The sequence below is a fragment of the Elephas maximus genome, chromosome 1 (genome assembly GCF_024166365.1).
Source record: "Elephas maximus indicus isolate mEleMax1 chromosome 1, mEleMax1 primary haplotype, whole genome shotgun sequence".
In the NCBI taxonomy this organism is placed as follows: Eukaryota; Metazoa; Chordata; class Mammalia; order Proboscidea; family Elephantidae; genus Elephas; species Elephas maximus.
The window spans coordinates 172933915-172961144 of NC_064819.1; the positions used below are offsets into that span (position 1 = coordinate 172933915).

Consider the following 27230-nt stretch of genomic DNA (forward strand, 5'->3'; position numbering starts at 1 on the left):
TTTTACCCGATCATTATTTTTCAGCAGCTACAAATTTCAATTTAAAATTACGTTAGGGAAGGATCTGTAGAATTTGGTATGGAGACAATGCTCAACAAATATTTTTCAGCTGTCTCAGGTCAGGCTTGATACCCTTAATTGCCTCTTGTGAAAGGGTAGTTCTGTGTGCCTGTGACTATGGGTGTGATGGAAGAGGGCTACTAATCTTAAGATTTTTTGGGGGGGAGGAGGGAGTTGGGGAGAAGGCGCTCTTCTTCCTGGCTTCACGATAATGTTGAGAGGCACTAAAAGTATGTGATCTCCTCCTCACTTCCTTGTCCAGTCATTCGTTAATATTCACTCTCCCCAAGCAGGAAATCAAAAGGGTAGACGGGACATAAACTTGCCTGGGAAGAGCAGGGGAAGTAATTTTACATGTGGTTGTAAGAAATCACAGTTGACTGCCATCATTGGGAGCAAGGCTTTTCTATTTCTCAGTGTCAAAATCAGTACAAGATTCTAATACAGACAAATACTTTTCTTATAAAGTATCGCTCAGCTAAGAGACCTATTTCTTAGATTTATTTGAGAGTTGAAAGGGACCTTAGAAATGATCTAGTTTAAAGTCATCATCTTCCAGAAAATAATCATAAGGACATGAGAGAACGTGATTAAAGTTACACGGATGCTGGCAGAGCTCAGACCAGAATCCAGGTCTTCTAAATCCTGGTCCTTCAGGGGCCATTTATATAATACTGCCTTGACTCCTTTTTTTTTTTTTTTTAATTTTTTATTCCTGAAGGGTGACCCCAGAAGTGACCTCAGCACTGAGTAAAAAAGGGTGTTCAGAGACCATATTCTCGAGGATGCCTTGACTCTTCAATAATACAGGGCTGCTATCAAACAGCTTCATTCTGTGACGACCACACCATACATACTTTTTGACACGTATTGATTGGATGACTACCCTTAGTATGTCACTCTGCCAAGTATGTGGGTAATTCAAAAGTGAATTTGCTATTATTCTTAAGGAATTTTAAATTTTGCAGTAAAATTCAAAATCTGGGGAGTAATATTGTTTTGTGCCGTTGAGTCGATTCTGACTCATAGCAACCGTATATGAGTGAGTAGAACTGTCCCATAGGGTTTCCTAGGCTTTAATCTTTACGTAAAAGAGTTGAACACCAGATTTCAAAGGGCGGCTTGAGAAGACAAAGTAAAATAGTATAATGACATGTGTACAGACCCGGAGATGGAAAACCAAAAGGAAAGAATCCCAAAACCACTGTCATCGAGTAGATTCTGACTCATAGCGACCCTACAGAACAGAGTAGAAATGCCCCATAGAGTTTCCAAGGAGCGCCTGGTGGATCCGAAATGCTGGCCTTTTGGTTAGCAGCCGTAGCACTTAACACTATGCCACCAGGGCTTCCAAAAGAGAAGAACACACTCTGCATTTCTCAAGCTGAAAGAACTAAAGAAAAAATTCAAGCCTGAGTTGCAATATTGAAGGATTCTATGGGGAAAATATTAAACGATGAAGGAAGCATCAAAAGAAGATGAAAGGAACACACAGAGTCATTATACCAAAAAGAATTTGTCGACATTCAACTATTTCAGGAGGTATCATATAAGGAAGAACCAATGGTACCGAAGGAAGAAGTTCAAGCTGCACTGAAGGCATTGACAGAAAAAAAGGCTACAGAAATTGATGGACTACCAAACGAGATGTTTCAACAAATTGATGCAGTCTATGCCAAGAAGTGCTCACACATCTGTGCCAAGAAATTTGAAAGACAGCTAACCTGGACAACTCACTGGAAGAGATCTATGTTTATGCCTATTCCCAAGACAGGTGATCCCACCAAATGTGAAATTATTGAACAATATCATTAATATCACACGTAAGTAAAATTTTGCTGAAGATTATTCAGAAGTGGCTGCAACAGTATATCGACAGGGAACTGCCAGAAATTGAAGCCGGATTCAAAAAAGGATGCGGAACCAGGGATATCATTGCTGATGTCAGATGGATCCTGGCTGAAAGCAGAGAATACCAGAAAAAATGTTTACCTGTGTTTTACTGACTACGCAAAGGCACGGCTGTGTGGATCATAATAAATTATGGATAACACTGCGAAGAACAGGAATTTCAGAACACTTAATTGTGCTCATGAGGAAACCGTACATAAATCAAGAGGCAGTCGTTCAAACAGAACAAGGGGATACTGTGTGGTTTAAAGTCAGGAAAGGTGTGCGTCAGGGTTGTATCCTTTCACCGTACCTACTCAATCTGTATGTCGATCAAATAATCCGAGAGACTGGACTATATGAAGAAGAACGGGGCATCACGATTGGAGGAAGACTCACTAGCAACCTGTGTTATGCAGATGAGACAACCTGGCTTGCTGAAAGTGAAGAGGACTTGAAGCACTTACTAATGAAGATCAAAGACCACAGCCTTCAGTATGGATTACACCTCAGCACAAAGAAAACAAAAATCCTCACAACTGGACCAATAAGCAACATCATGATAAATGGAGAAAAGATTAAAGTTGTCAAGGATTTCATTTTACATAGATCCACAATCAACACTCAAGGAAAAGCAGCAGTCAGGAAATCAAAAGATGTATTGCCATTGGGCAAATCTGCTGCAAAAGACCTCTTTCAAGTATTGAAAAGCAAAGATGTCACCTTGAAGACTAAGGTGTGCCTGACCCAAGCCATGGTGTTTTCAATAGCTTCATATGCATGCAAAAGCTGGACAATGAATAAGGAAGACCGAAGAAGAATTGGTGCCTTTGAATTGCGGTGTTAGAGAAGAATATTGAATATACCATGGACTGCCAAAAGAAGGAACAAATCTGTCTTGGAAGTAGTACAACCAGAATGCTCCTTAGAAGCAAGGATGGCAAGACTATGTCTCTCATACTTTGGAAATGTTGTCAGGAGGGATCAATCCCTGGAGAAGGACATCATGCTTGGTAAAGTAGAGGGTCAGTGAAAAAGAGGAAGACCATCAATGATATGGATTGACACAGAGGCTGCAACAATGGGCTTAAGCATAACAACAATTGCGAGGATGGCGCAGGATCAGGCAGTGTTTTGTTCTCTGGTACACAGGATAGCTATGAGTTGAAACCGACTAGATGGCACCTAACAACAACAACAATCTTTACGGGAGCAGATTGCCAGTTTTTTTTTTTTTTCTCCACGGAGCTACTGGTGGGTTTGAACTGCTGGCCTTTCAGTTAGCAGCTGAGTACTTAACGATTGTGCCACCAGGGGAAGAGAGGATCACGAAAATACAGAGGAGGTAAATATCACAAAAAATTAGACAGAGAACACTAAAATTAATTTCAGGATTAATAAGCAATTCCCTTGAGATTTAGGGCAGAACATACCTCTCAAATGTTATGCAAATTGTGTCCTCCCTCTCTGACTCAGGGACATTCACAGAGCAATATCATTATCTTATAGAGCTTTACATAAATGTGCAATTTAGAAGATTAAAATAAGCTAAAGTAAACGGTCTTTAATCTGAAGACCAATAAGATCTATATGAAGAAGAAAGTGGTATTAGGATTGGTGGAAGCCTCCTTAACAACCTACATTATGCAGATGACGCAACCTTGTTTTTTGAAAGTGAAGAGGACTTGAAGCACTTACTGATGAAGATCAAGCCTTCAGTATGGATTACACCTCAACGTAAGAAAACAAAAATCCTCACAACTGGACCAATAAGCAACATCATAATAAACGGAGAAAAGATTAAATTGTCAAGGATTTCATTTTACTTGGATCCACATTCAATGTCTATAGAAGCAGCAGTCAAGAAATCAAATGACATACTGTTTTGGGTAAATCTGCTCCAAGACTTCTTTAAAGAACGGAAAAGCAAAGATGTCACTTTGAGAACTAAGTTGCCCCTGACATAAGCCATGATATTTTCAATTGCCTTATATGCATGCAAAAGTTGGACAATGAATAAGGAAGACCTAAGAAGAATTGATGCCTTTGAATTATGGTGTTGGTGAAGAATACTGAATATACCATGGACTGCCAGAAGAATGAACAAGTCCATTTTGGAAAAAGCACAGCCAGAGTGCTCCTTGGAAGGGAGGATGGCAAGATCTCATGTACTTTGGGCATGTTATCAGGAGGGCCCAGTCTCTGGAGGACTTATGCTTAGAAAGTTAGAAGGTCAGCAAAAAAGAGGAACACCCTCAAGGAGATGGACTGGCACAGTGGCTGCAACGATGGGCTCAAACATTGTGAGGATGGTGCAGGACTGGGCATTGTTTTGTTCTGTTGTACATAGGGTCACTAAGAGTTGGAATCGATTCGACGGCACCTAACAATAACAACAATCTGAAGAATGTCAATTGATCTGGAAAACAGAATTTCATACCTACAGCAGAATGGCAAGCCCCTTGCATTACAGAAACTAACTTCTTAATTGCTTCAGAAGAATTCATCTTCCCTTAGTGATCCTGTTCGTGACTCAGACAGGCAGATGTAAGGCGAAGGGCCTGAAGTCGGTAGAGCAAACCAAAACAGCCTGGTGGGGTCCTAGAGGTAGGCAATTAAACTTCTTTCCTGAAGGATGAGGACGGAGATGACCACAGGGAACCTAAGTTAGAGAGTGGGACACAATCTTGGTTGGGTTTACTGACTTCTGGACAAGATTGATTGAGCTACTGTTTAATGCACAGGCTTTTTGAAAAGGATATCACTTTGAATATAAAATCGAGTTGGGAATACTGAGTTGGGACATTTCACCAGCTGTTTAGGAAATCATGGACTGCTCACACTGTCTACATTTACAACTTTATGTGTTTCCAATGAAACTTAAGAGTTAAACATGTCCCTTTCCTGTGCAGCTTTTAAAAAGTCTGTATCTATGCTACTCCCATTGTTGTTAGTTGCCATTGAGTCAGCCCTAACTCCTGGTGACCCCATGAACAATGGAATGAAACACTGTCCAGCCTTGTGCCATCCCCATAATCTGATCAGCTATGGATCCACAGGGTTCTATGGATCGTGCTCCACAGGGTTCTCATTGGCTGATTTTTGGAAGGAGATCAGCAGGTATTTCTTTCTAGTCCACCTTAGTCTGGAAGCTCAGTTGAAACCTGTTCAGCATCATAGCAACACAAAAACCTCCACTGACAGATAGGTGGTGGCTCTGCATCAGGTGCACTGGCAGGAACTGAACCCAGGCCTTCTGCAATGGAAGGTGAGTTCTACCACTGAACCATCACCGCTGTTCGTGTATATGTGGACATCCAAAAGAGAGTTGGTAGCTCTCATTTAACATATTCAGCTGTATCTAAAATATAAATCTGAATGTATTTTAATATAACCCAATTAAAGCTACGAATACCACCTGTATATATATTTTCAGTTCTGCTGTCCTAAAAACGCAGAAATACAACACAAGGATACAATATTAAACAGGTGTTTATTATTTCATTATACCATACTTCAACCTTTTTTCTATTTTTAACCATTAGATCAATTTTCACTTTCTTCCTTTTATAATTAATATTTTAGAACATTTCAATCTCGCAATTCTTTGTCCACATCTTGGCTATTTTTCTTAGGACAGATTCCTAGAAGTGGAATTACTATAACAAAGTATAAAAATTTTTAAAGTTAAAATATTTTTTATCAAAAACAAATATACATACGGTATTTAAAAAGTCAAATAGTGAAGACTTCTAACAAAATAATCTAGTATTCTCCAGATCCTCTCTGTCCCTTGCCCCTCTCTTTAGCTATTTCTTCTGTTGTTTACCTTCATGTACTGTTCTCGATTTTAAAATTTTAGACATCTATTGGTCCCACGATGAAAGGAATATTTAGCTCTCTTACATGACTCCACCAAACATACTCTCTTTCTCTGCCCTCCTCCTATTACATTCTTTCTGGCTAAATCCGCGTTCAGCATTTACATTTTTTATGCTATCTAAATACTATCCACTGAGTCATGTGGAATATTATCATTACCTTTCCTTCCTTATACATTAAAAAAAAAACTGCAGCTAATAACTCCCTCAATTTTTCCCATGTGCTTAGCGTGGCAGTTTTAAAACTTGGCTCCCAAATTCTTTGACACTCCTCCATTGAGCGGTGGGGCATATGACACTTTCCTTTGATTCTGGATGGGTCTGCGGCTGTTTTGTTAGAAGACTGTGGAAATGACTTTGAGTGACTTTTGCTGCCAGTCACAAGAGAAGATGTAGCTTTGGCCTTGTTTCCTGGAACGCTCATGCTTGGAGTTCTGAGCCAGTATATAGTATGTCTGACTACCCTGAGGCTGCCACGCTGTGAGGAAGCCAAGCTAAATAAAGGGGCCACATGTGAGTACTCTGATTGGCAGCCTAGTCTTCTAGACATCCTAGCCTAGGTGCCAGATATAAGCAAAGGGGTCTCCAGATGATTCTAGCCCCCAGTATCAACGAGCCACCTCCAGCCTTTGAGTCTTTCCAGCTGAAGCCCCAGACACCACGGGAGCAGAGACAATGAATCCCCACGGTGCCTTGTCAAAATTCCTGACCCGGAGAATCTAGGAGCATAATAAGATGGTTATTTTAAGCAGCTAAGTTTTGGGGTAATTTGATATGCAGCAATAGTAACTGGAACACTTAGTTTTCTAGTGGTTAAGAGCTCAGCTGCTAACCAAAAAGGTTGGCAGTTCAAATCCACCAGCCACTCTTTGGAAACCCTATGAGGCAGTTCTACTCTGTCCTATAGGGTCACTGTGAGTCGGAATCGACTTGACAGCAACGGGTTTATCATTAGTGTATTCGTAAATTCTCAGTATGGTCGAACACATTAGGTAATTTATCAGTTCCATTTTTTTCCTTCCAGATACTCCCCTGGAGACCACTGTCCTCTTGTCTCAATCTGGACTGGATATATAGCCATCAGCCTAGGACTTGCTAGAATGAGACATTGTAGCAGGTTAGTTAGGCATGAACTCTTTTTTTTTTTTTAATAATATTTTATTGTGTTTTAGGTGAAAGTTTACACAGCAAATTAGGTTCCCATTTAACAACTTTTATACAAATTGTTCTGTGACATTGGTTACATTTTCAGCATTCTCGTTATTTTCATTCTGTTCTGTTTCTACTAATCTAGCTTCCTTGCCCCTCCTTACTTTTATATCTTTGTTTTAGGGTAAATGTTGACTGTTTGGTCTCAGAGAGTTGATTGTTTAAGGAGCACAGTACTGATACTGTTTATTTTATAAGCCAATCCATTATTTGGCTGAAAGGTGACCTACAGGAGTGGGTTTAGTTTCAAGTTCAAAGGGTAATTTACGGTGATAGTCTCGGGGGTTCCTCTAGTCTCTATTGGTCCAGCAAGTTTGACCTTTTCTAGGAATTTGAGTTTTGTTGTACATATTTTTCCCATTCTACCTGGGACTTCTCTTGTGTCCCTGGTCAGAATGGTTGGTAGTAGTAGCTGGGCACCTTCTAGTTCTTCTAGTCTCAGGCTTGAAGAGGCTTTAGTTCCTGTGGGCTATTAGTCCTGTGGATTAGTTTCTTCTTTGAGTCTTTGGCTTCCTTCATTCTCTTTTGCTCCAGGCGAATAGGGACCAGATGGCCACTCATAAGCTTTTAAGACCCCAGACGTTACTCATCAAACTAGGATGTAGAACATTATCTTTATGAATTATGTTATGTCAATTGACTGAGTTGTCCCATGGGACTATGGTGCTAAGCCTTTTAACCCAGTAAACCAATCCCACGAGGTGTTCGGCTATGTCTGGGAAGTCTCTGTAACTGTGCCCCTTATGTGCTTTATTATATATGTAAATATATATGCAGCACACACAAATGTGTATATACATATGCCTACAGATATACCTATACCTGCACGCGCATGTACTCACATATGTCTTCCTATACAAATATATGCATACATATCTACCTATGTAACCACATGCTTATTTTTTGGTTATTACTGTTGTTGCAAAATTGTATATGTTATAGCATTTACTAAAATTGTCCCTTATTCTTGTGTACTTCTTAGTGTCTTCATTTACTTCGGTCAAGTTATACAGATTTCACCCATATCTGGTATTACCAAAAATAACAACTGTCTACTATCCAAAAAGTGATTTCCCTTCTATCTCCCTCCAGTCCCTGGAAACCATCAAAGAATATTGCTTTTTGTATGTATACCTATTCTTAACTTTTTATAAAAGTGAGACCATACAATATTTGTCCTTTTGTGATTGGCTTATTTCACTCAGCACAATGCTCATCAGATTTATCCAAGTTAGAAATATTTTGAGGATTCCTCATTATTCTGTATAGTTGTGTAACATTCCATTGTATGTATGTACCAGTTTGCTTATCCATCCATTGATGGGCACCTAGGTTGTTTCCATCTTTTTGCTATTGTGAATAATGCTGCAAGGAACATAGGAGTGTATATATCTATTTATGTCACTGCTCTTATATCTCTAAGACATATACCTAGGAGTGGGATTGCTGGATCATAGCTTTTTACAAAAGCGCCATACAGTTTTCCACAGTGGTTGTACCATTTTATAATCCCACCAGCAGTGATAAGAGTTCCAATCTTCCCACAATCTCACCAGCATTTGTCGTCTTGTTTTTGATCGGTACCATTTTTGCAGGGGTGAGATGGCATCTCATTGTAGTTTTGATTTGCATCTGTCTAATGGCTAATGATTGTGAGCATCTTTTCATGTTGTTTGTTAGCTTCCTGAATGTTCTTTTTGGTGAAATGTCTGTTCATGTCCTTTGCCCATTTTTTTTGTTGATTGTTTATCTTTTTTGTTGAGTTGTTGAAGTTTTCTATATATTTTAGAGATTAGACCCTTATCAGATACATTGTTGCCAAAGATTTTTTCCCAATCTGTAGGCTCTCTTTTTACTCTTTTGGTAAAGTCTTTGATGAGCAAAAGTTTTTAATTTTTAGGAGGTCCCAGTTATCTAATTTGTAAAGATATGAACTTTTGTTGCCAGGCTGCCTTGGTTTGAATCCTGGCTCCTCTACTTGCCAGCTGCCTGACTGCAGGTAAATTAGTTAATCTCTCTGTAGTCAGATTTCTCATTAGAATAGTGCTGAGCACATAGTAAGTGCCATTATTGTTGCTGTTATTCTTCCTTTCACATCATCCTGGGAATTTCATTGTTCCATGCCTATGTCTGATCCCCTGATTCCTAGATTCCATGTCTTTAATTTTCTTGGTTACTCTTGATGGAATACATCATTCCCTCCTTGAAAAAAAAAGGTTAAGTTTTTAAACCCTTCTATATCTGTTTGAGTTTTATAATTCAGTATCACACCTGATGTTAAAATGGCTGGCATAAATTCCTAAGTTTGAAACAATTTTCTCTCTGAATTTTGAAGGTATTACTCCATTGAAGCTCTCGATGTCACTACTGAGAGGCTATTCTGATTTGTGATCCTTTCTACATAGGTTCTTTTTTTTAAGTATTTAGGATCTCTTCTTTATCTATATTGTTCCAAAATTTGATAATGATGTGCCTTGGTGTTATGGATTGAATTGTGTCCCCCACAAAATATGTGTTGGAATTCCTAATCTCTCTGCCTATGGTTATAATCCCATTTGGGAACGGGTTGTCTTTGTTATGCTATTGAGGCAAGATTAGTGCAGGGTGTGTCTTGAGTTAATCTCTTTTGAGATATAAAAGAGATTAAATAAGCAAGCAAGAGAAGCAGAGACAGGGGAAGACAGAAGCCAAGCCACATGAAGATCGCTCAGGAGCAGAAGGCCAAAAGAGGTAAGGACCTCCTCCAAAGCCAACAGAGAGAAGTGTTTTTGCAAAGCTGGCACCCTGAATTCGAACTTCTACCTTTTAAACTGTGAGAAAATAAATTTCTGTTTGTTAAAGAAATCATCATATAACAGAAATACCCACTTGGATTTCTTAGTTATCTACTGCTGCTATAACACAAATAACCACTTGTGGTATTTGTTATAGCAGCAGTAGATAACTAAGTCACCTGGTGTGAGTCTTTTTAAATTCACTGTTAGGGAACCGTTTTAATTTGGAAACTCAGGTCCTTGAGTTCTCAGAACTTTTCTCTTTGTATTTCTTTGTTAATTTTCTTAGCTTCATTTTTCTGTTCTCTCTTTCTGGGACTTTTAATAAATGTAGGACCATCTGAATTAATCCTCTATTTTTCTTCTATTTTCTGATTGTCTTTTTGTTCAACTTTCTGGGAAACTTTTTCTTCCATCCTTCTATTGATTTTTAAGATTTCTGCTATTACATTTTTATATTTTATAATTCTGATTTCTTGTTCTTTGATTGTCCATTTATATACAGCATCTGTTCTGACTTCATTGATTCAATATCTTGCCTCACAGAATCTATTGATTATAATACTTTTGAAAATATCTTTCCTTGTATTATCTCTGTATCCTCTAAATTCCCTTATAACAGTTTTCGTCTCTTTTTTTTTAATTGTGCTTTAGGTGAAAGTTTACAGCTCAAGTTAATTTCTCATACAAAAATTTATACACATATTGTTATGTGACATTAGTTGTGATCCCTAAAATGTGACAGCGCGCCCCCCCCCCTTTTCACCCCAGGTTTCCTGTGTCCATTCAATCGGTTCTTGCCTCTTCCTGCCTTTTCATCCTGCCTCCGGACAGGAGCCGCCCATTTAGTCTCGTGCATCTGCTTGAACTAAGAAGCACACTCTTCACGAGTATTATTTTATGTTTTATATCCAGTCTAAACTTTGTCTGAAGAGTGGGCTTCCGGAATGGTTTTAGTTCTGGGTTCACAAAGCATCCAGGAGCCATGGATTCAGAGGTTCCTCCAGTCTCAGTCAGACCATTAAGTCTGGTCTTTTTACATGAGTTTGAGTTCTGCTCCATACTTTTCTGTCAAGGACTCTCTGTTGTGTCCCCTGTCAGGGTGGTCACTGACAGTAGCTTTTTAAGGAAGCACCAAATCGTTTTCCAAAGTGGTTGCACCATTTTATATTCCCACCAACAGTGCATAAGTGTTCCACTCTCTCCACAATCTCTCCAACATTAATTATTTTGTGTTTTTTGGATTAATGCTAGTCTTGCTGGGGTAAGATGGTATCTCATTGTAGTTTTGATTTACATTTTTCTAATGGCTAATGACCGTGAGCACCTCCTCATGTATTGTTAGCTACCTGAATGTCTTCTTTGGTGAAGTATCTGTTTATATTCTTTGCCCATTTTTTAATTGGGTTATTTGTTTTTTTGTTGTTGAGGTGTTGTAGATTTTAGAGATTACACCCTTATCAGATATGTTGCAGGCAAAAACTTTTTCCAAGTCTGTAGGCAGTCTTTTTACTCTTTTGATGACCATAACTGTTTGATTTTTAGGAGCTCCCAGTTATCTAATTTGTCTTCTAGTATTTGTGCGTTGTTAGTCATGGGTTTGGATTCTCTTTATGCCGTGTATTAGGGCTCCTAGTGTTGTCCCTATTTTTTCTTGCATGATCTTTATTGTTTCAGATTTATATTTAGGTCTTTGATCCATTTTGAGTTAGTTTTTGTACATGGTATGAGGTACGGGTCTTGTATCATTTTTTTGCAGATAGATATCCAGTTATGCCAGTACCATTTGTTAAAGAGGCTGTCTTTTCCCCATTTAACGGACTTCGGGCCTTTGTCAAATATCAGCTGCTCATACGTAGATGAATTTATGCCTGGGTTCTCAATTCTGTTCCATTGGTCTATGTATCTGTTGTTGTATCAGTATCAGGCTGTTTTGACTACTGTGATCATATAATAAGTTCTAAAATCAGGTAGTGTGAGGCCTCCCACTTTGTTCTTCTCCTTCAGTAACGCTTTACTTATCCAGGGCCTCTTATCAGTTTGTTTTTGACTCATTTTTTCATGTTAGAGGCTTTTTTCAAATGCCCAGTGGTCCTCTATTACCTATGCTACTTCAGAGTGAGGCAGCTGGAAATTCTGGATGAGGCTCATCAACTGGTGGGCCTCACTGTAGTAGATCAGGGCTATGGCATGTTTACTGAGGGAGCCCTAAACACACACCTCTGCAGGTCTTTTCTTCTCCTAGGTTTGACAGTTTTCTAGGTGGTGAATATGAGGGATCTTAAGCTAACTGCCAGTATTTGGGAGCCAACAGTGGAAGAGGATTGGAGGGGAGAGATCTTATCTTTCAGAATGCAGATATTTGCTTAATGCCTATGCTTTAAGTAAGGTGGTCACCCCTACCCTCAACTATGCCCAGAGCCTCAGATCAACCTAATCAATTAGAGCCATGAAGTTAAATAAATGTCATAAGACTTTAGATAAAAGGGTAAGAACTTCTTGCACCAGAATTGCCGGATTAAAAGAAAACAAAAAAGTTCCTTTCCATCTTCCACCCCTTCAAAAAACAAAAAGCAAAAAGCAGTGAAAAAAGTGGGAAATTTGCCCAATTCAAGCCCCTTTCCCCCTTCCACTTCACCATGAGTTTTTCTCTGATAATGCCTCAGAACTCATTCAGGGTCCAAGTTTGTTTTAAAATAACCCAATGAGATGACAGACGGAGCTCCTGGAATTCTGCAGCTTGTGCTCAAGTCTACAGATGGGAAATTGCCGTCAGTTAAAGGGTGGTGCTATTACCACTGCCCAATTTTTGAAAGCTTTTAGAAAAATAAAATCCTCTGAGTTAATTAGCATTCACCACAGGCACTAGTCTTGTGTTGCAGTGTTCTAACAACTCAGATAATAAGAAAACACAGTATTGCAGCTTCTAACTTTCAAGCTAACGCTTGACCTCTTAAAAATGTAGATTTTAAAGGAAGGATTTTACCTGTTACAAGTGTATGCTCTTAAATGGCTGAACTCTAGCCTTAAATCATCATCATATATGAATTATGTTCTAAAATAAACTAAATACTAAGGGTCCCTTAAAATAGAAGTAATTTCATTTTACCTCTCCGATCTGCTTAATCCACGAATCTCTTCCAAGAAACTCCTGATGTAAGACTACGGGAGCTGAATTTAGATTAAATGCCATGGAATCACTTGTCTTTTCTTTAATAAAAGGCTGGAGGTCAGAATTGATCTAGAAGGGGCAGTCAAAAGAGTTAAGTCAGTGTAATGCACATACACTAGTATGTGTTAGTCATATTCTGAAAGCGCTAGTTAATGCAGTGAAAAATGAACCTTAAGGAATGCAGTTTTAGTTATATTTTAACAAGCAAAAAACATTTCAGATGATTAACAATAACCTTTAGCACTGTTTAAAATGTTTTTTCCCTAACACATTCCCTTTTTATTTGGCAATAGCTTTAATTCTATTTTTTAAGTTAAAAGTAAGGACTTAGATAAGGATTTAATAAATGTAATTATCCAATAAACTAAAATTTAAAAAATATGCAAAAACCTAACGTGGAGATGTTGTGTATATATGTGTGTGTGTATACCCTCTTCTGAGTTAAATAACATTTGAGAACCATATATTCAATGAGATTTTAAAATTACACATACAGAGAAGCAATAACACAGCACTTAATTTTGGGATATTTTATACTTCATTATGCCCATTATTTTATGCCCAAAGAATAAGCTATTAGAATTAAAGCTTTCAATTTTATTCAGTATATTTCTAAATTTCATTAACTTTCCACAATTTGTTTTACATAAGTAACTAGAAGGAACCTGTAGCAAAAAGCAAATATTCTTCTGCTCTGTGAGTGGCAACATCACATATTATTTAATAATTTGCAAGAGTTTTCTCAAGAATCCTTTCAAGTGGTAAGAAAAGGCAAACATCGCAAATATGATTTGAGTAAGCTGGAGCTTTCTATCAAAATTACACGGTACTCACCAATCATACTGTTTATATTAAATATCAATCACTATCTATGACTGACAGATTTTAGGCACACAATAAATGTTTTTTGAGATATAAAAGCAGCTTATTAAATGGCAAAAGGTTTCTTATGTATCATTTTAGCTATTTAAGTACAGGAAAAAGAGAAAGAGTATGCAAATACCTTATGACTCATGGCCATGTGTTTCCCATACTGAAATGCCATACCCTGAACCTCAGCATCATGCTTCGCTAACTCCATTGCAGCCTGGCAGCTCTTTGCCAGTAAGGCACCATGGGAGAGAAAAGTCTGCTCCTTCCAAGTTGATATTCCAATATCATCTGTGATATGATTGTCCTAAAAATGTAACAAAACCTGAGATAAAAGGGCTTCAGAGTAATTTGTATTTGTTTTTGAAAAATAAAAAATTCAAGAAATGAACTATTAAAACACTCGGCTATTGCAATAAGACAGAAATAAAGAGGCTGAATTTCAGCTTTACCTAGAGAAAACTAGCAGGGAGGGGATTGCTTTTTTAGCGCAATGGAAAAGAAAATAACCCTGAAGCAAATTTTAATTTTTGAGCTAGAGCCTTTTAAAAAATATATTCTAAAGAATAAGGCAAAAAAGTAGAAACTTGGACCTCCAAATTAACTCCCTTTTATATTCCTATCAGTTCTTGAATACCGGTATTCCAAAACACAAGAAGCCTATAATCTTCAACTTATGTGAAAATGTCAAGGGAATAATGAAGGAACTGAATTCTCTTATAATTAATTAAATAGATTTTTTTTTTTTTTTAAGCACTAGAAAAAATCAGAGAGGAGGTTACCCATTATAATGGAATGATTAGATTACATTATTCATCAAGGTTTATTCCTATATGAAGAAATGAGGTGATAAGGGAGGATATAACTGTAGTTTATTTGATTTCATTTTTGTAATTTACAAAAATCATTGTAGAATGTATATGGATATACACACCTGCCTCTAGACTAGTGCTGTCCAATAGAAATAAAATGTAAGCCCCATATGTAATTAAAAATTTTCCAGTAGTCATATCAAAAAGTGAAAACAGGCTAAATTAATCTTAAGAACATATTTTAGTTATCTCAGTATATCCAAAGTATTATCATTTCAACATATAATCAGTATAAAGATGAGCGTGTATATCACACTTGCAGTGCATCACTAACCACATTTCAAGTCTTCAATAGCCACAAGGAGCTAGTGGCTACCTTACTGGTCAGATCTGCTTTAGACAGTGGGCTCTCTGAGGACAAGAATGATGGAGCAAACATATAAAACAATGTTCACTTTATGGAGTTTCTTTGAAAACTCAAATTAGCTAGAAGCCATGCAGAAGGATTAATTAACCTCAAAACACATTACTTCCTGCCCCCATAGCATAATTCTCCTTGGACCATTATATTGAGGGCAATATAAAAAATAAGAAGAAGAAAACAAGGACCATTAAAATGTCAGCTCAGATTTACCCCCATCACATCCATTATGCTGAAGGGGAATCTTCAGCCCCTAGTGAGATCAAATTCTCAGTTTAATTTCATTAAGCCTTTGGATAAAACAAAGTTCCACTTACAGCAACAGTTGCAAATATGCAACATGGTATTGCCTAATCATCAAAAGGAGTCCCTGGGTGATGCAAATAGTTAACACTGCAAACCGAAAGGCTGGAGATTAGAGTCCACACAGAGGAGCCTTGGAAGAAAGGCCTGGTGATTTACTTCTAAAAAATCAGTCACTGAAAAACCCTATGGAACACAGTTTTACTTTCTGACACATATGGAATTGGAAATTACTTGACAACTTAATTTTTTTCAAAAAATCCAAATGAGATAGACGAGTTGCATGAACTTAAGAAAAACTACAAGTATTTGGCATAAATAATAATGTATTTAATTAAAAAATTTGAAAATGCATTTAAAAATAATGTGAAAGATTTATGTATCATATTAATAAGTTCTAGATAAAAACCATATAATCTCTCCATATATACTAAAGAGACATTTGACAAAATTCAACATCTATTCCTGATGGGAGAAAAATAAAAGCCCTGAATAAAATAGAAATAAATGTGTATTTTTTTTGACATGATAAGGGTGCGTCTGTGTGCAAGTGTGTGTGTGTGTGTGTGTGTGTGCGCGTGTGTGCATGTGTGTATGCCCAAAAGCCAGCAAACACTTCATGGGAGAAACACATGAGCCTTTCCCACTAAAGTCAGGAATAAGACAGAGATGCTCATGATACTGTTGCTACTTACCAATGTAATGAAAAACACAAGAGATAGACATATACAAATGAGAAGGAAGGAGTTTATCATTATTTGAAGACAGTATAACCATATACTTGGAAAAGACAAGAGGCTCGACAAGAAAACAAATAAACAAACAAAAAACTACTACAAACAAGAAGATAATTCAGTAAGTTAGTTGCACATGAAATTAATACAATTTATAATATAATAAATGTATTATTAACCCATAGCTTTCATACATGAAAACAAATCAGGAAATATTATAAATAGGGTCTTTTCTTCCACTGTATTTACAAAAGAAAGATTAAAAAGCTGGGAATAAACTTAGAAATGTGGAAAACTGATGTGAAGACAATGTTAAAATACTACTGAAGGAGACATGAGTAAACTTAAATTAGTATAAAGACAAATCATCTTCAAAGATAGTAAGACTAAACCTCATACAGCTACTCCAATAAAACTAACAATGCCTTTGTCACCCCTGAAACCTGGCAAGCTGATTCTAAAGTTCATATGGACAAAATAAATAAGACTAGCTAGGAACATTATGAGAAAGAGGAATAGCGTATGTGTGTGGTGGGGTGGGTGGGAGGCAGAAAGAGGGAAGGAATGATGTCTAGCTCTACCAGATATTATAAAATACTATAAAGTCTCAGTAATTAAAACAACATTATTTTTCAGGCCGACAACGTAACAAAAGAGAGAGTCTAGAAATCAATCAAACCATATACAAGACTTCAGTATATTTTAGGGAAAAGCTGGACTTTTCAGAAAAGGAGCTGGTACTGAATAGCCATCTGGAAAAAGTCTGATCCGCATTTCATACTATTTACCAGAATAAACTCCAAGTGGCAAAAACAAAAGCAAAACAAACGAACCACCACAAAAACATAAAAAATGTTAGAAGACAAAGGACAATGAAGTGAAGTATTTGCATGTCACACCCAAATGGCTAATCTCCCTTTGGTAGGCTAAATAATGACCTGCAAAGATATCCACATCCTAATCCAGGAAGCTGAGAACGTAACATTACATGGCAAAAGGAATTTTGCAGATGTGATTAAGTTAAGGATCTTGAGATGGGGCGCATTTCATGTAAACTAATAACATCTACAAAGACCCTATTTCCAAATACGGTCATATTCACAGGTATTTGAGTTTGGACTTCAGAATACCTTTTTAGAGGATACAATTCAACCCATAACACCATACAAAAGGAATACTATTCAGCAATAAAAAGGAAGGAACTACTGACGTATGCTACGCTATGGATAAACCTCAAAAACATCCTAAATGAAAGAAGTCACTTTCCCTGGATAAACCTTCCCTGGTAACACAAGAGACCACAAATTCTATGATTCCATCTATATGAAATGTTGATTAGAGGTTGCCTGGGGTTTGGGGTGGAAACTGTAAATTGGCATGACAGGCCTTATTGGATATATGTGTGCATGTGTGAAAATGTTCTAAAACTGATTTATGGTTATAGTTGTACCACTTGGTAAATTTACTAAAAATCATCAAATTGTACACTTGAAATGAGTGAGCTTTATGACACGTAAAATATACCTCAACAAAATTTTTAAAAAAGAAAAAAGCTAGTGAGCATAACATTTTACACTTCTTGGTCTTCAATGCATTAAATTAAAAAAAATTATATGACCCTGAATTAACTTTCTGTGGTTTGTATATCATCCTCACTCTTCATACAACAAACATTTATGGGTCATGCTCTTTCCTGAGCAATACAGATACAGACATAGATACAGGAATAGGCATCAGCATAGATATAGGTATAGATGGGGCAGTGTGTATGTATATCTATATACATATATAAATAATTGATAAATCAATATATTTCTATTTCAGAACAGTAGCTGAAAGATCTTCAATTATCAAAGATTCTGAATTGTTCATTGTAGTCTTCTTCCTATGATAAAGACATTTTATTAGCTATCATCTCTACATATTAAATTATGTAAGTAAAACCTGATCACTAAAAAAATTAGAAAGTTCAGATAACCAAGAAACAATTAATTTATACTCCCCTGAAATCTACTATAATAAGTTAATCAGACCACAAATTAATACTTCTGTTCCTAAATTAATAAAAAATTTCATTCCCTGAACATTAAGGTATTATCTATTGTGAGCTTGGTTACAAATGAAATAAAATCCCTCCATTTCTTTCCATCAGGTTGCTATGTATACATTAAGACAACATCCTGTATTACAAAGAAAAGTTAATGTACAATTGTGAAATACCAAGAAACTGATACGATAACCACAAGTAAATTCAGTATCTTTTGACATCAGAAGATGTCTACCTCTGTTTTACTGACTATGTAAAGGCATTCAACTGTGTGGATCGTAACAAACTATGGATAACACAGCGAAGAATGAGAATTTCAGAACAGTTAATTGTGCTCATGTGGAACCTGTACGTAGACCAAGAGTCAGTTATTTGAACAGAACAAGGGGACACAGCGTGGTTTAAAGTCAGGAAAGGTATGCGTCAGGGTTGTATCCTTTCACCACACTTATTCAATCTGTATGCTGAGCAAATAATCTGAAAAGCTGGGCTATATGAAGAACAGTGCATCAGGACTGGTGGAAATTTTGTTAACAACCTGCAATATGTAGATGACACAACCTTGCTTACTGAAAGTGAAAAGGAATTGAAGCACTTAATGACGAAGATCAAAGATTACAGCCTTCAGTATGGATAGCACCTCAACATAAAGAGACCAAATCCTCACAACTGGACCAATAAGCAGCGCTATGACAAATGGAGAAAAGTCTGAAGTTGTCAAGGTTTTAATTTTACTTGAATCCACAATCAATGCCTATGGAAGCAGCAATCAAGAAATCAAAGGGCATACTGCATTGGGCAAATCTGCTACAAAAGATGTCTTTAAAGTGTTAAAAAGCAATAATGTCACTTTGAGGACTAAAGCACGCCTGACCCAAGCACGGTGTTTTCAATCACCTCATGTGCATAGGAAAGCTGGCCAATGAATATGGAAGACCAAAGAAGAATTGATGCCTTTGATTTATGGTGTTGGCGAAGAATATTGAATATAACACGGACTGCCAGAAGAATCTACAAATCTGTCTTAGAAGAAGTGCAGCCAGAATGCTCCTTAGAAATGAGGATGAGGAAATTTCATCTCACTTACTTTAGACATGTTATCAGGAGCGACCAGTCTCTGGAGAAGGACATCATGCTTGGTGAAGTAGAGGATCAGAAAAAAAGAGGAAGACCTTCAATGACATGGTCTGACACAGTGGCTGCAACAATGGGCTCAAACGTAGCAACGATTGTGAGGATGGTGCAGGACTGGGTAACATTTTGTTCTGTTATATGTAAGTTTGTTACGAGTTGGAACTGGTTTGATGACACCTAACAACAGACATCAGATATACAGAGTTGGTGGGAAGTGAATGTAGCCAGAGTAAATGTAGTCAAAGATTCAGATATACTTCATAACATCAATTTATATATGTACAGTTTTTCCTAAAGACTCATTATGGAAGCTATGGAGAATACGTTCAGTGAATATTGACTTTAATGATATTTTCTTTTTACAGAAAGATAATATATACCAAAGGAGCCCTGGTGGCACAGCGGTTAAAGTACTCTCCTGCTAACTGAAAGGTCAGCAGTTTGAACCCACCAGCCACTCCTCAGGAGAAAAATGTGTAAATAACTATCAGACAGAAGTATATATAAAAAAAAAAACCCACCGCCATTGAGTCGATTCCAACTCATAGTGACCCTGTAGGACAGAGTAGAACTGCCCCACAGGATTTCCAAGGAGCACCTGGTAGATCTTTGATTAGCAGTCCTGGCTCTTAACTGCTACGCCACCAAGGTTTCCAGACAGAAGTATAGTAATTTAAAGAATGTAGGTCTCTCTATTCACTGTCATGACCTTCCTCCTCCCACCCTCCTGAAGTAAGGTTTGTTCAAATAACATACAGGAAACAAACTGAAGATTGCAGGCCAATGTTCACTGGAGATGATGGCACTGGTGGTTTTGTTCAGATACAATAAGCTGTTCTACTACTGAGTTGTCTGGGGCATGTGTACTTTGAGTTGCTTGTCTAATTAAGGTGATTCATTTGTAAGTATCTGGCTCCATGGTTAAGAACTTGGCTGTTGACCAAAAGGTCACAAGTTTGAATCCACTACCTGCTCCTTGGAAGCCCTATGGGGCAGTTCTGCTTTGTCTTATAGAGTCTCTGATTCAGAATTGCCTCGACAGCAATGGGTTTGGTTTTTTGGTTTGAATTCACATGACAAAGAGCCCTGGTGGTACAGTGGTTAAGCACTCAGCTGCTAACGTAAAGGTCTGAAGTTCAAACCCACAAGCCTTTCTGTGGGAGAAAGGTATGGCAGTCAGCTTCTGTAAAGGTTCCAAAACAAACAAACAAACAACAAACAAGCCAAACCTACTGCCATAGAGTCAATTCTGACTCATAGCAACCCCACAGGGTTTCCAAGGCTGTAAATCTCTATAAGGCTTGCATAGAGATTTACAGCCTTGGAGACCCTATAGGGTCACTACCAGTCAGAATCCACTCTACGGTAATAGGTCTGGGTTTGTTTGTTTGTTTTGGAATCTTTATGGAAGCTGACTGCCACATCTTTCTCCCACAGAGCTGCTGGTAGTTTAGAACTGCTACACCACCAAGGCTCCATCCATAAAGATTAGAGCTTGGAAACCCTAAGGGGCCGTTCTACCCTGTTGTATAGGGTCATTATGAGTTGGAATTGACGCGGCAATGAGTTTGGGTTTTTTTGGTTATTCACATGAGACCAAAGTGCGTTTATAAAGTGGCTGTTCAGGATTAAATGTCTGGTCCAGGGATACAGAACAAAGGCAGTCTAACCAGGCTGTATAAATTTCAAAGCCCCAACCTTTTAACTATGGAGATAAATGTACTTTAAAAAAAGTAGGCAAATGTTTCTTGCTTTCTGCTTCAGATTCATATTCTGAGTTGCTATCTTTATAAATGCAACATAAATTTGGGATGAATGAGAGATCAGATCTCTCTAATGCCACGTTTCACCATTTTAAACGTTTGCTTTAAATTGTCCTATTCAACTCTTTTAAGAAGCTAAACAAGATAGTCAAAACAGTTTACCAGCCTTATATAAAAGGAAAAAAACAAAACACCACACAGTCAAGTACAGGACATTTTCAATGAAGACTCTCTAAATTTACAGATCAGAAGGGAACAAGGAAGAGATGGAATCTAATATTGCCTGGGGGCTACCTACATGCTGAAACTCTCATATTCATTATTAGATCAGTCTTCAAAAAAAACCTTAAGTAGTATTATGCCCATTTAATAGATAAGGAGGCTTGAAGAACATATTTGACCAAGATCACATACTAGTAAGTGGCAGAGATGAATTTCAGATGTATAGCAACCAGATTCCATTTATTTAACAATTATAAAAATGAATGCAATATTTAATATCTTTTATAGTTTATACTTTAAGATAAAAGTAGATTATACTTAGGAGTGAATGACATGTTGTACCTTTGTATCGAAAATCATTTCAAATCTGTAGATTAAGTCTTTTAATAATATCCATTAAAGAGATTCAACAGTCTAGAACATATAAGTAACAAGATTAGAAACAGCAGATTTTGTAAGTCTATTTTCAGGAATCCCAAGGGAAGGGGAAAAACAAGTATAATATTTTAATGTTATCTAATAAAATGAAATAATTTGCTTTGATTTACAATCCAATCACATGAGAGATAGTAAATATGCATATGGAAGCTTTAAAAACCCACTGCCGTCGCGTCGATTCCAACTCATAGCAACCCTATAGGACAGAGTAGAGCTGCCCCACAGTTTCCAAGGAGCACCTGGCGGATTCGAACTGCCAACCTTTTGGTTAGAAGGCGTAGCACTTAACCACTACGCCGCCAGGGTTTCCTTACATCTATGGAAATCATGGAAAAGAAATTAAGATTCAATAAATGTGTACACATAAAGGTTGTTTAAAAAAAATTCTGTTACACAATAAACAGTTAAAACTTTACTCACACATTAGAAAGAAGGGTTGCCAGGGAATCTGAAAATCTAGGAATTTTTTTGTCTAGGGCCTGTCAACATTTTCCTGACCTCCACAGTAGTCAGTTCTTGCTAAGATGTATGGGAACGACCACTCCAAAGAAGGGTCAGCATGAATCCTTCAGAAGATGGCATGCCTGGGACAGCGAAGCCCTGAACAGCTAGAGGGCAGCAGATAGTCTTAGGATGGGTTGCACAGTATGGGCAGAAGGGAATAGTGAATACTTCTTTGAGATGAACGAACTGGACTGCACTAAAGGGAAACTTGGCTACATATATGTATGCCAGTATATGGGATACCATGTAAAGTGGATGTAGTTCAACTAATTTTTGTGTGGTTACTATATGCCAGGCACTGTGGATTTGAGAATTAGGTACCACTCCTTGACTTTAAGGAGAATTCCAGCAGGGGAGACATACAGTAAATTGTTATAAAGCAATATGATATGTGAAAAGAGAGCTATGCTTACAGTACAGAGGGTGAATATTCATTCCATCAACGAAGGGTTAAAGAAAGCTCAGTAGCAGAACTGTTAGAAGAGTCAGGTTCCAAATGAAAAACTAGAGTTAGCCAGGAAGATAAGGGAAGACTTTGGGGCATCGATATTAGTTCCATACTATTGAAGCATAAAGTGGGATAAGTGGGCGGAGAAAGCCAACACTATCCAGGTGTATAAAAGGCCTTGTGTGTATCAGGCTTAGAGGTTTGGACCTTATTATTTAGGTACTAGGACATTGTTTTCAGGAGGAGAATGACATGCAGTTTAGATGGTTTGTTCTAGAGGCAATCTGGACTGGAGAGGCAACAACTGGAAGATTTCTTAAAGGGTCAAGTGCTGTATTCCAGGTGAGCAGAGATGAAGTCCCTGGTGGCACAACTGTTAACTGAAAAGTTGGCAGTTCAAACTTACCTAGCCATTTTGAAGGATAAAGACCTAGTGATCTGCTCCCATAAAGGTTATAGCCTAGAAAACTCTATGGGGCAGTTCTACCCTGTCACATGGGGTCCCTATGTTTTGACAGCACCCAACAATAACAGCAGAGATGAGGCAAGGATGTGGCTAGTGGAAACGGAAAGGCAAGAATGTTTTAAGTTGCTTAAAAAGTAAAGCAAGATAGCTCCCTATTACAGACACTGAAAGTTACCCAGGATCCACATCGCCCTCTTCTTACTAACCAAACCCTAATTTTGTTCAGGTATTCATTGCTCTTGCCAATTATTCATTTAGGAACAGGCATGTGGTCTAATTCTAGCCCATGAGACATGAGGGAAGTCTACGAGACAGCTCCTAGAAGAGGTCAAGGTAGAGGTGGCACCTGTTTCCTCTGAATGAAACTGTCTTGAAGAGATACACCTAGGACTTTTGTAGCCAAATTGCTACTGGCCTGATAAATACAACACTAATGAGGTAGAGCAGAGAGAAAGAGAGAATCCTGATATCACTGAGTTGTCATGTTAGCTATTACTGATGCCTGACTACCTCTGCACATCCAGTTATAGTGAAACATATTTCCTTATTTTTAAGCCTACTTAATCTGATTTTCCAGTATTAGAGAAAGCATTCAAGTAAATTCACTTCTAAAGATGAAAAACAGTCATATAAAGTTTACACATGTCAACATCAACAAACTACTAAAGCATTTTAGGGGGTATTTCCTTAGAATGGTAATTAGTGATCTATTGCTGCATACAAATTACCCCAAAATTTAGTAGCTTAAAACAACAAACATTATCTTCACAGGTGCTGAGAGCCAGAAGCCCAGGAATGGCTTAGCTGGGTGGTTCTGGCTCAGGGTTTCTCATGAGGTTATGCTCAAACTGTTGGCGGGGACTACAGTTATATAAAGAGGCTGGAGAATCTGCCCCCAAAGTCACGCAGGTGGCTGCTAGCAGTAAGATTTAGTTCATGCCACGTGGGCACTTACTACTAGTTTGGGCAAGAGGTAATGGCATCTTGGGCCAATGTGAAAGGGGCAGTCAGGTTCTAACGCCAGGGTGAGCAGACATGGGGTGGATTCAGGCTGTAGCCTGTGCCATTGATGGCCGGGGAGTGAGAACACAAATAAGGTTTTGCTCTTGGCTACCTTCTCTATAAGTCTTAGGATTCGATCTGTGATGCTTTGAAAGCATATTTACACTGTGCTCCCAACATCTTTTCAGCATGGTTTTAACAACCACCATGTTAACATACTGTTTAAAATTTTGATTATCTATTTCTGTGCAACAAACTACCCCAAAACTTAGTGGCATAAAACAGCGATAATTTTATTATGCCTATAGATTGTGTGGGCCTGGAATTCAAAAAGGGGACAGTAGAGATAGCTTGTCTCTGCTCCATGATGTCTGGGGCCTCAGTTGGGAAGACTTGAATGGCTGGGGGTGATTCAAAGGGTTGGGGATGATTTGACTGGCTGGTGGCTGGACAGCTGGGGTTACAGGGGATCTACTTCCAAAAAGATGGCTTATCCACTACTTGCCTAGTGTCTGGGCTGGGATGATTCCAAGGCTAAGCCCATCTGGGACAGATGACTGGAATATTGACCTGCAGCCTCCCCATGTGGTTTCTCACAGTATGGTGACTGAGTTCTGAGAGGGAGCACACAGAGGAAGAGTTTCAAGAGGGTGAGCACTCTAAGAGACCTAGCCTGGGAAGTCACACAAGTGTCACTTCTACCATACTCTATTGTCAAGGTACTCACAAGCCTGCTGAGATTCAAGGATAATGGACATAGACCTCCACCCCTTGATGAGTGGTGATGGGAGGAGAGTCAAATAAGTTTTGGCCATTTCTTTTCTTTTTTCTTTTTTAAAATTATCACAGTCCACTTTTGAATAGAATGCTCAGGAGAGCAACTGCTTTCTCGGCTCCTTCCCAGTTATGCTTCTGGCTAAGGTGGTGATGTAGCACATGGAGTAAGGCAGCCACAGGGGTAAGCATGGTGAAGAGTTGCGATGTTAAGGATGACTCCTAAGTTTTTGAGTTGGAAATCTGGATGAATGGTAGCGCTCTTTGCAAAGACACATACTAGCGGAATGGGTTTAGAGGGAAAAATCACATATCTGGCCTTAGATGTGATGAGAGTGAGATGCCTTTGAGACTCCAAGTGGAAATACTGAGTAAGCAGCTCAGTATTTAGCTCTAGAGCTCAGGAAGGATCTGGGACGGAGATATAAATTGGGATTCACTGGCATATAGACAGATGGTAATTGAAGGCTTGGGCTTCATTTTCTGAATAGTCTATTTTTGTCCTTTGTCCTGAATGTTTTTCTATTAAACAATTTACACGCTTAATAGTGATGTTTTATCTCTCAGGCAAATAAACGGCCTTTTAAGATGTTTTGCTGCGATAACTGTCACAGAGTGACCTAGAGTACCTTGAAATGGTGTACCAATTCAATTTAAACATTTAACAAAAACATTTGCCAACCAGACCCACTCTAAACTTGAGGGTCTACTTAATCGAAAGGGCCATTATATGTATTATGCCTTTTCAGCCACCCAAAGCTTTTGTGCCTTCTCAACTGCTGCATCAAGCTTCACTTCACCAACTTTGCACACTCAGGCTAATATTCCCATAGTTGATTTATGTTTACTTCACAATATATTTACTGCTTTTGAACCTCCTTTAAATAAAAACATTTTATGGATAAACAAATACAGTACTTTTTCTTAAATGGAGTGGTAGTTACACAGGTATTTTAATTTATTATTCTTTAAACTGTACATATCTCTCATATATACTCTTCTGTATGTTTGATACTTTTCATAATAAAAAATATTTTTAAACCACTCAGTGGCTTTTAAATCTGAATCAATTTAACATTTTTACTTGCAATGAACGATTTAAGACTGTGTCTACTTTATGAAAAAAAGGTATTAATAAAATTATAGGTATTTATTATTATCACCACCAGCATCTTTAAAGTCTTGGATCTGTGAGTGATTGGAGCTTGAGCAGATGCCCAGCAAACAATAAAACATGACATGGCATGTTTTATTAGCTCGTTAATACATGCCTTGGGTACAATATGAGGGACAGGTTGTGAGTAAATGGACCAATGAAATACAACCCAGAGTATCTCAATGCTTCTTACACAGTAAGAGGTTTTACTTTTAAATCTCTTAAAATATACCTTTTATATTTACAACAATTTTTACATGTATATATCCCTGTGATATTATTAACTTCGAAGAAAGGAAAATAAACATATCTTATTTCTAATTTACAAAAGAAAATTTTCAATATGAACTCTTTTCCACTTTGGTAGGATTAATTAGCTTCTTTGGACTTAAACTCACTGATTTCCCCCTTTCTTTGCCTTGCCCACCTTCATCCACTTTTAGGGGAATAACCTACAAAGCACTGGATCTTCCATCATTATTAATCTGTGCTTCTGTTTGCATGAACTAGTAAAAAATCAGTTGCAGTCGAGTTGATTCTGACTCATGATGATCCCATGTATGTCAGAGTAGAACTGTACTCCATAGGGTTTTCAATGGCTGATTGTTTTCAGAAGTACTCTGTCAGGCCTTTCTTCTGAGGTGTCTTTAAGTGGACTAGAACTGACAATTTTTCAATTGGTAATGGACCTGTCATGGATTGAATTATGTCCCCTCCAAAATATGTATATTAACTTAGTTAGGTCACGATTCCCAGTATTGTGTGGTTGCCCTCCATTTTATGATTGTAATTTTATGTTGAGAAGATTAGGGTGGGATTGTAACACCAACCTTAATCAGGTCACCTCCCTGATCCAAGGTAAAGGGAGCTTCCCTAGGGTGTGGCCAGCACTACCTTTTCTCTTTCGAGATAAAATGGAAGGGAAGCAAACCAAGAATGGGGACCTCGTACCACCAAGAAAGCAGCACCAGCAGCACAGTGCATCCTTTGGACCCAGGGTTCCTGCACCTGAGAAGCTCCTCGAGCAGGGGAAGATTGATGACAAGAAGGATCTTCCCCCAGAGCCGACACAGAGAAAAAGCCTTCCCTTGGAGCTGACACCCTGAAGTTGGACTTATAACCTACTAGACTTCGAGAAAACAAATTTCTC

At 38.0% G+C, this 27230-nt stretch overlaps 1 protein-coding gene across 10 annotated transcripts in view; it reads right to left on the reverse strand.

The window, feature by feature from the left end:
* PDSS2 (decaprenyl diphosphate synthase subunit 2) overlaps positions 1-27230 on the reverse strand; it is a 302828-nt gene that overhangs the window by 58944 nt on the left and 216654 nt on the right. For 8 of the 10 annotated variants that reach the window (XM_049898045.1, XM_049898407.1, XM_049897905.1 and 5 more), the window contains 2 exons: positions 13990-14163; positions 12924-13055 (listed from right to left, as the gene is read on the reverse strand). The exons of 1 other annotated variant lie outside the window; for it this stretch is intronic. In XM_049898045.1, the coding sequence (XP_049754002.1) occupies positions 12924-13055; positions 13990-14163 (306 nt within the window). Of the gene's footprint in view, positions 1-4390; positions 4613-12923; positions 13056-13989; positions 14164-27230 lie in introns of all 10 variants that reach the window. One more of the 10 variants, XR_007518904.1, reaches the window with a different exon arrangement.